Source organism: Anas platyrhynchos, chromosome 8 (genome assembly GCF_047663525.1).
Source record: "Anas platyrhynchos isolate ZD024472 breed Pekin duck chromosome 8, IASCAAS_PekinDuck_T2T, whole genome shotgun sequence".
NCBI classification, from domain to species: Eukaryota; Metazoa; Chordata; class Aves; order Anseriformes; family Anatidae; genus Anas; species Anas platyrhynchos.
This window is the reverse complement of record NC_092594.1, coordinates 19,925,962-19,942,070: the sequence shown is the minus strand read 5'-3', so window position 1 is coordinate 19,942,070 and position 16,109 is coordinate 19,925,962. Positions and strand designations below refer to the sequence as shown.

Here is a 16,109-nt window from a genome sequence, read left to right as displayed (position 1 = left end):
TTTAAGGAACAAAATAAGCAAAATGAAAAACAAAGTTATTTCTTCAGCAACATGTGTCGCGTACTGAAACAACGTCTAATAACATGGACTTGACAGTCAATAATTACATTTACAGCATTTCAGGATTAAGAACCATGAATTTATTGATGATACCTCTAACTCACTGTCAGCAGCTGATGTGTTTCCACATCATGTATCTCTGGCTAAAAGAGTGATAGACACCTCCGGCAGCCTGGGAGTGTTGCTTTACATATAGGTCACAAGAGTTTCAGTATCTAGTCCCAAAGGAGCACAACGCATCAGACTTATGATGCATTGTAGTATTAGATGCTGAAAACACATTTTGATTATTTATTTTTTCTTATTTCCTGACACTGCAGTACCTGGCTATTTTGGGGTAGTGAAGAGATTAAGCACGGGTGGGACAATCTGATGAAAGATCAGCTGCTTACACCTCACCAGAAATGCAGACCTTGTAATTGGGTTCATTCAGGTGAACTTGTGCTGACTCTTTGGCGCGTATAAATCATTTTGTTTCTGCATGTAATGGAATAAAACCAAACCAGAAGGGTTTTTTATGAGATTAGAGATAAACCTTTGGAACTTAAGAGGTGTGGTATAAAATTGTCTACTCATATGCATTCTGACTCAGTCTCAATCACCCACAGTTCTGTGGTTTTGGTGTCTTCTTCCCAGAATCCCTGCCATGTTATATACAGAAAGAATAGGACTTATTTAATGGGCAGGGTTTTGTTTGTTTGTTTGTTTTTCCCCACTTATTATTTTTCATTGTGTAACCCTGTGCCTTACTATAAACCATTCAAATCAGGATTTGAGGATGAAGTTATTATTTTCCGATTTGGCATTTCTGTAGGACTCAATCACTGCAGTATTTCTGCACTTCAGACGTTAATTGATTTCCACAACACCCCACTGAGATGGGGAATTATTATTAACCAGGGAAATGGAGCACAAGGATATCGAGGTCAGAAGTACTGCTCAGTTTGAGTGCCAGGTTCGAGACACCTGTGACCTGGTTTATTGTTTTTCTTAGTATTCACATAAAACTTTTGAAGCAACACTCCTTCCTTTCCTTGCGTTGTAAGTGATTCTGCATTTCTCCATACCGAGTCCACAGCGGTAATACAGGCAGCCATGTAATAAGGAAAACTCAACCAACGACTTGCAATTTTTCTTGTGGAAGCTGTATGCCTGTTTTCACAAAAGAATTTAAGGGCATTAGTTGGAAAAGGATCTGAGTCTTAACAACCAGCATCAAGAGGCCGTGCCCTGAGAGATTTTTCTGTCTTCATTGCATTCTTCTGGCACATACCATCCATATCCTCCAGCTTTTACAACAAAGGAAAGCAAGGCAGGAGGCACTTTTACCGCATAAGCCAAAATCCATCTCCAGAATAGGTACTCTCAGGACAATACATGAGCAGGAATCTCGTTTGAAGTGTCTGAAGTGCTCCTAATTAAAACATAATTCCTGATATACATACGCAGTGATTGCCCTATATTTCTTACTTTGAGTGCCTCTATAGCCTTAATTTTCTTTTACTGTTTATTTTAATGTAAATAGCTTTATTTCTCTGTATTTCTATTTCAGTCTGCCTTCTGGCATCCTACGTCCACATTCAGTGGCGTCTCAATAGTGCAAAACAACAGCAGTGTCGACGAGTCAGTATACCAGTACAGTTGCAGAACTTCAGCTGTTTTAAAGTGTGACGACTCAAAATAGAGAACTTGTTCAGTAGGATGTCAGCTGTCATAAAGTTGACATATGAAGATAATTCTTTTCCTCAGTAGAATATTGTTTCTCTGAGTTGGCAGCACAGGAATTATTAGAAGTGAGAAAGATCGTTAGAACTCGTCATGCTTTGATAGCCATCTCACCTTTTTTTTTTTTTCATAAGAAATTAACTAATCATGAGTTTCAGAAGAATAAAAACTGTCTCTGAAAGCCTGAATTAGGATAAGGGTAAACTCATCTGCAGTGGTACTCCTGAGAACGGGGCTATAAATGAATTCTGTTTGAAAAAAGGCAGAAAAATTAACAATTTTTTGCAGATATATATATATTTTAGTAGTAGTTGTACACTGATCTCTCTGGACTTTTTTTTTTTTTTTTAAACTCATGGTTTTGTAGTATTTCAGATGGATGTTGTCTTTAGAGTAAAAGTTTGTTCTGTCTTTTATTTTAAATTTCATTTTCTGTCCATTTAGATTCCAATTATTTTCCCCTAGCTTTTTAGACGTGTCTGTTCTTACTGATGAATGAAGCCTCTGCTTCAGAATCCTTCCAAGGCAGTAAAAGTGAATTTGTATTTGGGCCTTACACAGATATTTTGTGGTCCTCCCATGGACATCTACGCTGGCAGCTTTTATGTGCTCACAGTTAAGGAAAAGACAGAAGTACAGGGAAGTCAAACATCATCTGCCTGTAGGACAGGAGAAAGATGAGTGTGGTGGACAGAGTGGCCCTCCTCTGACTTTCTTTCAAATGCCTGCATCTTTGCAAACTTGCGCTGAAGAATGAATAGGAAAATTATTTGTTTATATGAGAAAATGTGATTATTATAAAGATACAAGTATAAAATAGAAGGGTTTTTCAAAGAGTGACTTGTTTACTGCCAATTGTAAGAAAAAGAGAAGATGCTGAACCAAGATATTGATTCTTTATCATGCATATTTTTATGGGAGTTTTCACAGGTGTCTTTCACTGTTCATGCTGTGAAGCTTATATATTTCAGGTAGTTTCACAAACAGTCACCATGAACCACCTAGAAACTGGAGGAATTGAAGTTTTTAACATCATTCTTAAGGCTAATCGAGACTGTGCCACTTGAAAAAGGGTATTTTAGGCAATGCATTACAATTACTTTGCAGTGGTCAGCAGCACAGCACTGTTACAGAGGTCTGTGCTTTCGCAGGAGTTTTGTTTGCTTCTGCATCTCTCAAAGGCTGGGGTTGGCCTCATTCAGAGTGAGACCACCAGGGTCCTGTTCTCTTTGGAGAGCATGCCTGCAGCAGGATGGTCAGTCCTGGGAGGTATTCATGGGCAGTCAGAGAGGGATCAGATGTCAGGGTTTCAGCCTGTAGTGGGATTGTTCTCACATCAGTATTTCTAGCATAAATCTGCTTCCAGACTGAAATGTGGGGCACCGATATGAGAGCACTGAGTTGCCGTCCTCGCTGTGGGTCCTGAAGTTTTGTTTGCTGCAGCTGTGCCTGACCAGGTGGCCCTGCATGGTACACGAAGCCCAGCAGGCTGTTACAGCAGGCTTGGTAACTGTTCTGTGCTGGTGGGTCTTAAATGCTGCTCAAGGCAATTCCTAGGAATGTCACCAACCTGTCAGACCTGTTGGAGAGGGGGAGACTGCCATTATTTAACTGCTCTTGTGTTTAGAAGCCAAGTAAATGAAAATACTCATTAAAGAAGTCTGTTTAGAGAGCTGCTCATTATTAAACATTTATTATTATTCCTGGTTTTGTTGCATGTGATTTAGACTGTGTGGTTAGTTTCAGTCGCTAATAGTTGTGTGATGCTTAGAGATCCTGCAAGTCCTGATGGTAACCTGGTGAAAGCACAAAAGCGTGTTTATTTTCTCCAGCTGTAGCAGCAAGTGTAATAAAACCACCTCCTCTCTGCAAGCTTTCCTCTTTTCAGCACATAACAACATGCCTGGTATTTTACAAAATATAGATTGTGTCGTTGCCTTGTACTAAAGATGTTACTGTCAAGCAAAGGGAGAGCAACAGTTGAGATCACTGAAAATTAGGGCATCAGAAACAGAACATTCAGGATAGCAAAGATTCACAGAAGACCTGAACTTTGGGGGGAAAGTGGGGAGAGGAAAGAGGAAGACTTCTGTGTGCAACACGGGAGGATTGGGCTGGGTCCAGAGGGTGTGGAGGAAGGATGGAGCTGAGGTTTAACACGGCAAGTTGAGAACAAAGGGAACAGAAGATTACTCAAAGGAGTGCTGGTAGAAAACAAGTTAATGCCACATTTGCCCATGTCGCAACTCTAGCTATTTTCTTAGCTGCCATGGGAGCGAATGGAGAAACCACATGATTTCCTTGAGCTTAGGAAAGAAAAGGTTTATGATCTTTGGAAAACAGGGCAGGCCACTCAGGAGGACTGTAAGGATGTTGTAAGGCCAACTGTATGAAGTTCAACAAGGCCAAGTGCTGGGTCCTGCACCTGGGGGCAATAACCCCAAGCAGAACTACAGGCTGGGAGAGGAGTGGTTGGAGAGCTGCCAGGCAGAGAAGGACCTGGGAGTGATGGTGGACAGTCGGCTGAATATGAGCCAGCAGTGTGCTCAGGTGGCCAAGAAGGCCAACGGCATCCTGGCTTGTATCAGAAACAGCGTGACCAGCAGGGCTAGGGAGGTGATCGTCCCCCTGTACTCGGCTCTGGTGAGGCCGCACCTCGAGTACTGTGTTCAGTTTTGGGCCCCTCGCTACAAGAAGGACATCGAGGTGCTCGAGCGGGTCCAGAGAAGGGCGACGAAGCTGGTGAGGGGTCTGGAGAACAAGTCCTACGAGGAGCGGCTGAGGGAGCTGGGATTGTTCAGCCTGGAGAAGAGGAGGCTCAGGGGCGACCTTATTGCTCTCTACAGGTACCTCAAAGGAGGCTGTAGTGAGGTGGGGGTTGGCCTGTTCTCCCACGTGCCTGGTGACAGGACGAGGGGGAATGGGCTAAAGTTGCACCGGGGGTGTTTTAGGTTGGATCTTAGGAAGAACTTCTTTACTTAGAGGGCTGTTAGGCATTGGAATGGGCTGCCCAGGGAAGTGGTGGAGTCACCATCCCTGGAGGTCTTTAAAAGACGTTTAGATGTAGAGCTCAGTGATATGGTTTAGTGGAGGACTGGTTAGTGTTAGGACAGAGGTTGGACTAGGTGATCTTGGAGGTCTTTTCCAACCTAGATGATTCTGTGATTTTGAACTCTTGGGTTTTCAGGTTCCCATCTCTGGGGCAGCTGGGAGCTGCTTACTTCATGGAGTCACAGACTCACAGAAGGGTTTGGGTTGAAAGGGACCTCAAAGCTCATCTAATCCTCCCCCTGCCATGAGCAGGGGCACCTCCTGCTGGAGCAGGTTACCCAGGGCTCCACCTGCCTGACCTTGGGTACTTGCAGGCAGCTGCCTTATTGCACAGTGTAGGTACACTGTAGGGCCTTTATGGGATTAGGAAACCACCTAAACCTGGGAGATTACCTGGTTGCTGACTCCAGTGGGTTTAAAACTTTTTTCTTTTTTTTTTTTTTTTTTTGTGGAGAGTCCTGGATTACAAACTGTAATCTGAGGGCTTCTCTATGGTAAACAGATGTATTTTGTTCTCAAGATAAAAATGCTTGTAAAGGATTTCTTTCCTAAGTCGCATGTGTAGTTTCTGTTGGTTTTTCGTTCAGGATTACAAAAGTAATAATAATTAAAAGCAGTGTTTGCTATTTACTGACCTAAAGGTACTATCTCCTACTGAGAGTAACTGGAACCCAAAGATAATGGATTAGCTGCTGCAGTTCCAGCTCTGACGCTTTGATATCACTTCCTCATACACACAGTAGCATTTCTCAGCTCTTTTTGCAACGATTTCCAGCTTTTCATAGCAATACAGTGTTGTAAGCAATTACTTCTTTATCTACAGAGGCAGGTATGGCTAGAGATCAATTCAGTTGACTAAACAGGGGCATTCGGTGTCATTTTAGATGTATGTGGGTATGCAGATCGTCCATGTAGAGCTTGCAGAGATGATGCAGCACTTACAGGAGGCTTGTATCCTTCTGCAGTAGCAGCTGCTTATCAGGCAAGGTATTTTAGGGCTTCTAAAATGGCATTTGACATACTTGTTTAGGCACCTGAACTTATCCCTAGTTCCTTGTCAATGTAAAAATGAAATTAAAAGCTATTGAAGGTGTTCTAATAGCAAGGAGGATATGAGATTTACCTGAAAGTATAACATTTTCTTGTACTGTTTCTGATTTTGTTCTCTTAAGGACCACTTAACAATGGACTTTGAACATTTCTAAGTAATAGCTCTAATTTGTAATTAACATGGTTTTTATGGTAGATTGATATACATTTAAAATTAATACCTCTGAGCCTTTGAGAGATGGTCTGATTTTCTTTTTTTGCTTGTAGAGAAATACAGTAAGCATATGTTCTGTAGGAAAAATGCACCTACAATTAAATAACCAGTCATTTTCTATGAGTTCTGAAGTTGAACTGCAAGCCTGAAGGGCAGAAAACATGCCACGTTGCTCTTGTTAAACTGTCAAATTATTACTGCGTTCGAAACTAGAAGCTTTTCAGTTTCTTCCCAAAGCATTTTTGGAGTATGACTCAGTCAGTAAAGCAGTTATCTAATGTAACCACGTCGACTGCACATAGAATTTTGTGTTCTGTTTGTTTAATTACACTGTTACCAAGCCAATATTTTGGGATTTTTCTCTCATTTTACAGGATTCTGCTCAAGAGAGTGTCATCACACGAGATATTCATCGTACATTTCCAGCACATGATTATTTCAAAGATACAGAAGGAGACGGTCAGGAATCTCTATACAAAATCTGTAAGGTACAGTCAGTACTCTGAATTTTCAAGTGTTCATGTTTTGCTGTGATTGTATTTTGCCCTGCTAACCTTGCTCTGATCCAAATCACTAGTCAATACATTTTTAACACTTTACTTGGATGTATGTGAAGAATAGTACTAGGTATCCTGAAATAGTTTTTGTAACTTAGCATTTTGTATCTCCTAAGATGCAGGTGAGAAGAGCTGAGGCTCACGTGAGTTTTACTGACAGGCAGCTTGCTATCAGAGGGCCATTTCAGTAGAAGAATGGTGGATTAAAACTTTTTTCCTTCCGCCTGGCAGAGAGGATTTCAGAGGAAGAGAAATCCACAGAGCAAACTTTGCAATTAGGTTAAGCAGGAATATCTCTGAGATAATTATCTAGAGAACAAGTTAGCTGACCTTTCCACAACTAATTTCTGTATATAGCTTTTCACTCACAACTTCAGAGCACCTCTGATCAAGGAAAAGTCTAATGTTTTTCAATTTAAATACATGTATAGGGAAGGTGAAGTACTAAGTGAACAGATTTGGCCAGGCTATACAGATAGAGTTTTGTTGCTCAGGAGGGATCCAGAAGGTAGAACATTGCAGCTAGATAGGTAATTCTCTTGCTGTCAGATTTTATTGTGTTTTTGGCCGTTAGTTTTTGTTTTACATTTTTTTCTACATGTAGAAAAAATGACAAAGACATTTCTACTGCTCTTCTTTTCCTTATTACTCTGTTTCCTCCTCCAGCTGATTTATAGACAGAAATGATCGAGTTGTCATAACAAGTAGACATGAGTGTCCTGCCTTTGGGGTATATTGATACGTATTCCTGTTCTTCAGATAAATTCTATGGTGATACAGTCTGCTATTCAAACAGTAATTTGGACAACTGTTAAAAATAGCTGCTTAGGTTACATATATTGAAGTTCATGGTCCTAAATAATCCACATAAAAAAATAATAATAGGAAAATAAAAGATCAGGGAGGACTTCAGACCAGTTATATTGATTTCTCACTAATCTTGGAGGGCTTTGAAAAGAAAAACTAGGATGGGTAGGTAATTATTCGCTTGTCAGTTTGCTATCAGTTAAGTGAAAAATGATGGAATGGCATTCAGCTTATCAAGAATTAAATGTGAGAAGTATATTATAATGAATGCCTGTAAGTTTATTGAAAATAGATCTTGACAAGCTAACATAAAAAAAGGAAATACGATTTTCTTTGGTGAAGGCAATTTTATCACAATTCTGTAGAACATGTAGTCTGATGCAATGCTAAGAAAATTATAAACACTGTACTAGTTAGAATATGAATAAAATACACATTAAAGAATTAAAAACTGTCTAACAGGTTGCTAAAGGTAGCAGCATTGAATTAAATGTGTTTCAAACAAGGTGTCATGAAGATCTCTTGTTTATTTGATGTTCTCCTATTAGTCACCTGAAAGAAAACAGAAAAATAATTTCTGATAAAGATTTGTAGGGGACACGGAGAAGGGAATGGTAAATAATGAAGTGTAGAAGGATGTGTATGTAGATGAAGCTTAGGTAGGAATAGAATCACTCGAACAACTCAGTCTTTTACAGTTGCAGCAGCTGCAGCTGCTTTTCATTACAGTGTCCAGAATTAGATGACTTCTGCTAAATTGGAAAGAATCTGTAGAAGTTCCATGCCAAGGATGAACTTGATTTGAGAACATTCTTTGGAAACAAAATCTCATTCTCATGAATGGGTATCTTAGCTTATTTTTTTAATAAAGAGAAGATAAAGGAAGGAACCTGACTGAACTAGAAATGACTTAGCAGACTTTTCTGTCTAGCAGACAGCTTCAGAGAGGTAGACATTTCAGTCCTTTCTGGGTTGTCTGTAGCAAAAGTGAAGAACTGCACTTCTCTCCCACAGCCAGGGCTTTTTCTGCCCTCTGGACCTTTACTTATGCAGAGAAAGGAGCTGCAGATGTTGCTTCTCTCACCCTCAGGTTTCTGGAAGAGCCTAGATCAGAGTCCACCAGCGTGTGCATCAGGTTGAGGACTGCTTTTCCCTTGAAACATTCTCTATCTGCAGTCGAATCACCTCTGCCATTTTGCCACTCTATTTATATGAACAGGTTCTGCATAGCATCTTTGCAATCAGCTTTTAATTTACTACTCTAAGCAGCTTTGTATCATCACCAGACTTCGTTTCTGTGCTATTTTTTGTGTTCTGTATGATTTATGGATATTTTCAGCAGCATCAGACCTAGCATATATTTCTGTAAGATTCTGCAAGAGACTTCACCTTCATTCTGTGGGCGAAAACTGACTGTTTATTCCTTCCCTTGATTTCCTATCATTTAATCAATTATTTGAGCCTTCTTATGTGGCAGCTGAGTTTCCTAAAAAGTCTTTGGGAAGGAATCTTGTTGAATGTCTTTTAAAAATCCCTGTATACTATACTGACTGCCTTATTCTTTGAAGGAACCATTGAGTACATAAAAGAAGGATTTGTGAAGCATTGCTTCCTAGTATAACAGCCATATTGAATATTCAACATTGAATTATTCATAAGTTTACTGCTTTTATTCTTGCCAGTTTCTACCTACTTGCCAGTATGGAGATGACGCTTAACTGCAAAGTGTATTTCTAGGCAGCCCCTTTTCCTCATAGTTGTACAGTTTTCTGAAATGGTGATGGCTTTGTTCTGCAAATGACCCATTTATGGCTGTGTCTAGCCGGACCTTGAGTTAATTATTGACTTGGTGAGTTTTAGAGGAATATTCTTAAAAACTAATTAATTTTCTTATAAAGTTATCATTCCATTGGCTGCTCTAATGTTACTGGAATAACTTCCATCAGAGGTGTTAATGCACTCACACCCTTCTTCTGAAATGGCAACAGGATGTTTGAAGAATGGGATTGCTGAATGAGGCCAGAAGAGGGACTACCCTCCCTCCTCAAGGTAAAGAGCTGAGGAGCATTTTCTCCGTGCCCTACTGGAAAGAGAGTTGATCTGAGCAGTCAGATAAAAAGGAAAAGCATTAAAAGCTCACTGCCTGATTTGAACAGGTCTGTCAGTTCTAGTTCAATCTCTTAATCTCTTCTTCAGAACAGTGGGAAATCAGGAAAGATGGAAACTTCTTCTGTTGCATAACATTTATGTGACAAAGTAAAGTATCTAAAAATAAACTTTAAGGCTGACAGTGGTGATAAGGAATGAAAAGAGTTCCAGATCGGAGATTTCACTTGAGGACATCGCGTAAGCTAGATTTTCCAGAGCAAGCATCTTCAGGAAATACTTACATTTCTTGCACCCTTTCTGTTTAAATAACATGAAAATTCAAGCTATATTTAAAGAGTTAATTCGCTGTGTTACAAAGCATAGCAGAACAGTACTCTTGATCTCCTTCCATGCTTGCATATGTAGTTAACAGCTCTATCCTTCAGGGAATCAAGGTGTGTGGCTGAAAGCGTCCTCTTGAGTTTTGGAGGGTACACAGTGCACTATGTAATGCGAGATGTGTTTTCTCTAATTTTTTGATTAAAGTAACTCCTCTTTGATAAACAACCACTGCGATGTTAATAGCAGGAACTGAATATGTTGCTTGGTAATCAATTTATCTAGGTTAATAATCTTACTGGACAAACTGAGAAAATTATATACAACATTTCTGTGTTTTTGTGAAAGTGGTTGAATAATTTTTCAGAGATTTGGAGTTGGTGTCAGTGTTTTCCAGTGAAAAAGGCATTATGAAAAGCTATGAATCATTTGTATCATGATGTATTTTTGTTACTGAGTACTTATCTCCCTGCTTTATCAAATTTGGAGCTTTTTCTTAGACCCAGTCATACTTGCCTGGGATCAGTGTGATTTTTGGCTTGAAAAGAGACACTGCATTTCAGTAGTCGTCACAATGCCTGTTTGTTGATACCCAGATTAGTAGAGGGAATGATGAACTGTTTTTCTAGTAAAGCTAATGCTTTACTTTCTTTGCTGTGTAATTGAAATGCGAAAATGTCTTTGAATTTGCTCTTTTGTGACCAGTAGCTTCTGTATCGTGCTAAGCAACAAATGATGGATTACTCTAGGCTCATCCTCCAGCATGGCAGAACTGCTGCCGAATGCCATCCTGTTTGGTTTTTTTTTGTTTGTTTTTGTTTTGTTTTCATTTTCACTTTGTTGCAGCAGCATCTTTCATATTATGACCTCTTTTCTGCATGCACGTGTTCTTCTGCATTTCTCAATATTTTCTTAGTATCTCTTCAAGTTTACAAATGAGTGTTTTAAGTGTTTCATAGAATCATAGAATCATAGAATATCCTGAGTTGGAAGGGACCCTTAAGGATCATCAAGTCCAACTCTTGACACCGCACAGGTCTACCCAAAAGTTCAGACCATGTGACTAAGCGCACAGTCCAATCTCTTCTTAAATTCAGACAGGCTCGGTGCAGTGACCACTTCCCTGGGGAGCCTGTTCCAGTGTGCAACCACTCTCTCCGTGAAGAACTTCCTCCTGATGTCAAGCCTAAACTTCCCCTGCCTCAGCTTAACCCCATTCCCGCGGGTCCTGTCGCTGGTGTTAATGGAGAAAAGGTCTCCTGCCTCTCGACACCCCCTTACGAGGAAGTTGTAGACTGCGATTTGTCCCCTTTGGTTTAATTACTTCTCAAAAAGCAGGTCTATTTCATTGCTATAGCAGTCTATTGTATTGTAGAATATACATAGGAGCATAAACAGTATCTGTTAAGAATCATTTTTCATCTATTTTTAGTTGTTTATTTTCTTCACTCCTGGATTGAAGAGCAATTTTAGTAAATATTGTTTCTTATTTCATGCAAAGGATTTTTAATGTTGCCTTGTCTTCTTCAATTTCCATATTAATAAGGTTCCTTCTCTGTGCATCTGTGCTTAGCGAGGCAGCAGCAGTACCGTTCCTGCATATGGATTTTCTGCTGAGACTGTACTAGTAAAAAGGTCAGGGTTGTGAATCTCAAGTGCTGGAAATGGAGTAAAGACTTTACTGTGTTCAGGGGCTTGCCTGAGTGAGTGCGAACCCGTCTTTGTTCCCTGGGCCTTTGCTAGGCCTGTGGCTCTGTAGGAGGTAATAGTGTGTATCGTACAGCTGCCCCTCAGGGACACTCAGTAAATGAGTTACTAATTTTGAAAAATGCACTTTTCAGTTAACATGGAAGTTCCCTGGAGGATGGGACAGTCATAGGAATATCCCTACCTTCAGACTGTTGGCCCTGTAATAAATTTAGATGTGGAGCCTTACATTGTACTATTAGGTGTGGCATTTTAAATTGTGCTCTCACTGACAGCCTGTTCTTCAGGCACCATGCAGGTTTTTAACTCTACTGAGATGGACTTCAGCAACAGAGTCATCTCTGTATCAAACACCAAGAAGATGTCCTGGATTGTTTCTGTCGTTTCCGTAGTGACACAGAGAATAAGTCAAGGGAGCAAATCAGGCTTGTAATTCTAAAAATTTTGCATTTCTGTTACATTTTCTGGCTTTTTTTTTCCCAGGGACAGAGATATCTAGCATGGCTGTTAACAAGCAGCTTGCCAGTTCGCCTGTCACTATTTCAGAGAAGTGAGTTCCCTGTGCCAGAAAACTTTACTATTGACAAGAGAGACACCGGTACTGCAGATGAGGAATGGAGATCTGTAGGGCCTCTGCTTGTACCTTTTCCACAGCATCACTGTGAAGCGTGTCTGTATGGGTGGGGGGGAATGAAAGCTCTGGCAAACAAGAGAAAGATCTTTTTATGAGGCAGGCACTATAGAAATATTTTTCATGAGATCTGCTTAATTTCTGATGTAATTGTAATTAATGGAATTGAGTTACTATGGTAAAGGCAAATTGGCAGTGTGACTGTAAGCTGATACTTACTAGTTAGTGTTTTGCATTTTGCTGCTATTTCAAGTACATGTGAACCTTCAGGAAGTATAAGCAATACTTTCCGTGCTTATGAGGACACAAAATGGTGAACAAAGTTCAGTCTGGAGTGCAAGATGTGCTCCTTACTCTTCCTTTTCTCAAACCATTAGGACTGATACATAGTAGTTGCAGAAATCCCAAAGCTGAGTTATTATATTCAGATCAGCAACCTTTCATTTTTCAGCAGTACATACCTAGAATTTTTGTATCCATGGAAGATTCTGATCTCAGAAGATTTTCCTCCAACAGTTATTTTAAAGAAGAATTTCTGTCCATCTCTGGATTCTTCAACCACTTTCCCAATATGCACGTGGTTTAAAAAAAAAAAAAAAAAAAATCACTCCCAGAAAGAAGTCTACTTCTGTGATTCTCTACCGTGGACTTTTTTTGATGAGACTCTTTTGCTTCCAAACTGTTCACTTTCTGATGATGTGCTAGTAACTGCACACTTCAGCTCTGCAGAAGACAGTTATTAAAAAGACACTTTAATTCTGTAGATGAGGTCTTGGTTAAGATAAAAGGAATTAAGGTAGGCTTTGAGACAGAATTGTTATTAAGTCTCAGTTGTGAGAAAGAGAATATTTCACATCCTGGTTAATTGATGCATTGTGATTGGAGGTTCCTGAAGAGCTTAAGAAAATAACAACTGAAAGTTTACTACATTATCAAAGCTTGTCATGGGAAAAATCCCATTCTCTTGAAATTACAAAGTAAACAGTGACTTCAGTGGAAGTAGGAGGTTTGGGATTTTGCTTTGCTTTCATGTTTCATACAGAAAAACAAAGTTAATGCTCCTAAATTCCTTGAAAGGATAAATCTTAATTCATCTTAGATCTTTTATCAAGAACTTAATATTATTGAGGTATCTGTAGGCAGCATCCTTATTTTTGAGGGTATTTTGGTTAATTACATCACATTTCAGCAATGAAACCATGTAGATTCTACAGACTTTTTTTTTTTTAATAAAAATCTTTTGCTTTGACGTATCAGCACATTTTTTTCCAGTTTGATCTAATTCTCATGTTCAGATCTAAATATCTTGTAACAGCTGCTTCTGAAGATGAGGTTGTGAGGAGGGGCCTAGTGGAAATTAATTTAAAAACAAAACAAAAAACAAGCAGATCCAACAGTTAATATATACATATATATTTTCTTTAATAGTTCATGGTTTCTTCTAGGGCATGTTAGAAATGTTCCAAGATATGTCCTGTTTACTGGACCTCTTAGATGTGTTTCTCTTATGTCCTATACATGTCCTATACATGTCTACTAATTAACTTGCAATTTTTTTAAACCAAATTATCCAAAACTACTTGTTTGTAGTCCCACGGATTTCCTCTTTTTTTACGAATGTCTCCCATTTGTTGTCTGTTCTTCTGATAAAATAAGCTAATTAATGGTTTACCAGTTTATTTTCCTTTGAAACTTTGTGTCCACACTGTCTGTTCTTAATAAATTTTTAGTATTTTTTGATAATTTTAATTTATAATCTCTTTCTGAAACAAAGTTGGAGACAGACCCTTCAACACATTCCCTGTTAGAAGTGGTTCCAGCAGGATGACAACCTCAGTGATTATTCTGCAATAAAACAGACACCAGGAAAGTTCCTGTGGTTTTGTGCTGGAGTTAAAATACAATTTTGTACATCATGTTTCATCATGTATTTTCCAAGTAGAAACTTTGCCTTCCTGCTCTGGATGTGTTTGAAAATCGATTTATTATTAGTCTTATTATGCTCAGGAAGTTGGTCATGAGAAAGTTCTTTGGTCTTCCTTTATATTTTTATGCTTAAAATGCAGAGCGAGGCTTTTCTTGTTGTTTCCTCATGCTTTTCCCCCATTTTCTATCTTTTGCCACAATTTCATTTTGTTTCACAATCTCCAAGGCATATCTTTTTCTTTCTGACAGCTTTCTTTACCTCACTTTTTGTCTATGCTAATTCTGGAGGCAGTTTGTTTGCTCCATTGTGTTGATTTCCCAGTAGTTTTTGTTTTTTTTATAAAAAAAAAAAATTGTTTGCATTAGTTCAATGCTGTTTTCAGCAAACTATTAGCTATTGTGCTAACATTGCTTCTGATAAGAGAATTTTCTGCAAATTATTACTGTTCGGTATTATTACTTCTCAAGACAAAGGGAGCCTCCCCAAAAGGTCAATCATCTACTATTTTTCAGCTTGGATTTTTTGTTGTTGTTGTTAAGTAAAATAAAAGTGTTTTATGCAGTATGAAGAAATCATAAATCAAATTTATTATTTGCAATTTGGCATATCTGGAGCTGGCCTTTCAAAAGCAGAAATAATGCATCTTTTAGGAGTGCTACGGAAACAAACTAATAGGCATCCATAAACTGATAGATTTGGGGAACAAAGACAGAAAGACTCTATTACTGTGTATTATTAACCAGAGATGGTTTTAATAATGTCGCGTTAAAGGGGTGTAGCTGATTAACCGTTACGGGCCCGTTTGGATTCAGAGTACTGAACCAGTCGGACATTCAAAACTGGGGGTCCATTCAGACATTCACCAAAACGTAATAACCACCTGGGGGTCCGCTCAGACATTCACCAAAAACGTATTAACCACCTGGGGGTCCGTTCAGACATTCACCAACAATGCATTAACCGTCTGGGGGTCTGGTTAGATTCAGAACACTGAACTCTCACGGATAACCACCCTCACCCTAGTTGCATTAATGAGAGCTATCACAATGCAATCAAGTATGGTTTATTACAGCAACAGATAATCAGGTTCTTTTGGATTGCCGGTGATAGTGACTATCTGCAAAAGCAAGCTAGTATGCATGAAATACACAGGTGTTACAGGTGTTCTAGGTGCGGGTTCTAGGTGCGGGTTCTAGGTGCGGGTTCTAGGTGCGGGTTCTAGGTGCGGGTTCTAGGTGCGGGTTCTAGGTGCGGGTTCTAGGTGCGGGTTCTAGGTGCGGGTTCTAGGTGCGGGTTCTAGGTGCGGGTTCTAGGTGCGGGTTCTAGGTGCGGGTTCTAGGTGCGGGTTCTAGGTGCGGGTTCTAGGTGCGGGTTCTAGGTGCGGGTTCTAGGGGTTCTAGGTGTTACAGGTGTTCTAGGTGTTCTAGGTGTTCTAGGTGTTCTAGGTGTTCTAGGTGTTCTAGGTGCGCAGCCTAGAAATAAACGCGTTAAAAGGATCAAAGACTCTATAGAGATTTATAAGCAAATATTCAGATCTCACCCAAAGGCGTCCCAATGGGGGGGGAAGAGAGGCTCAGCCCGTCGACTGATCCCAGGAGTCAGGAGGTCCTAAGGATGTTGTATGTCCTTGGGATGGTATCTCCCCTGACGATGGTATCTTCCCTGCCTTCCCCTCTCTCTTGGGCCAATTTATATTATTTTCTATCTTTTAGGTGGAGCTTGAGTGGCTCTAGTCAAGCATATCTTAGTTATGATTGGTGTAAAGTTCTCCCGTCTCCGTTTAAAGTAATAGGCTCCGAGAAATTCAGAGCGCATGCTCAGTGAGGGGTGGTCGCACCTTGGAGGCGGGTAGCTTTTGGGATGGAGGTGTGTTTTGGTATTATAATGATATTATAATGAGCAAAAAGTACACTAGGGTACAGCATTTGTCAAAACATGACAGGTCTTTGGCTT

At 39.7% G+C, this 16,109-nt stretch overlaps 1 protein-coding gene across 10 annotated transcripts in view; it reads left to right on the top strand.

Annotated features, from left to right (window-relative positions):
- The window catches only part of RABGAP1L (RAB GTPase activating protein 1 like), a 257,106-nt gene that overhangs the window by 138,827 nt on the left and 102,170 nt on the right, over positions 1-16,109 (top strand). For all 10 annotated transcript variants that reach the window (XM_072041793.1, XM_072041794.1, XM_038182983.2 and 7 more), the window contains one exon: positions 6,475-6,588. In XM_072041793.1, the coding sequence (XP_071897894.1) occupies positions 6,475-6,588 (114 nt within the window). The remainder of the gene's footprint in view (positions 1-6,474; positions 6,589-16,109) is intronic.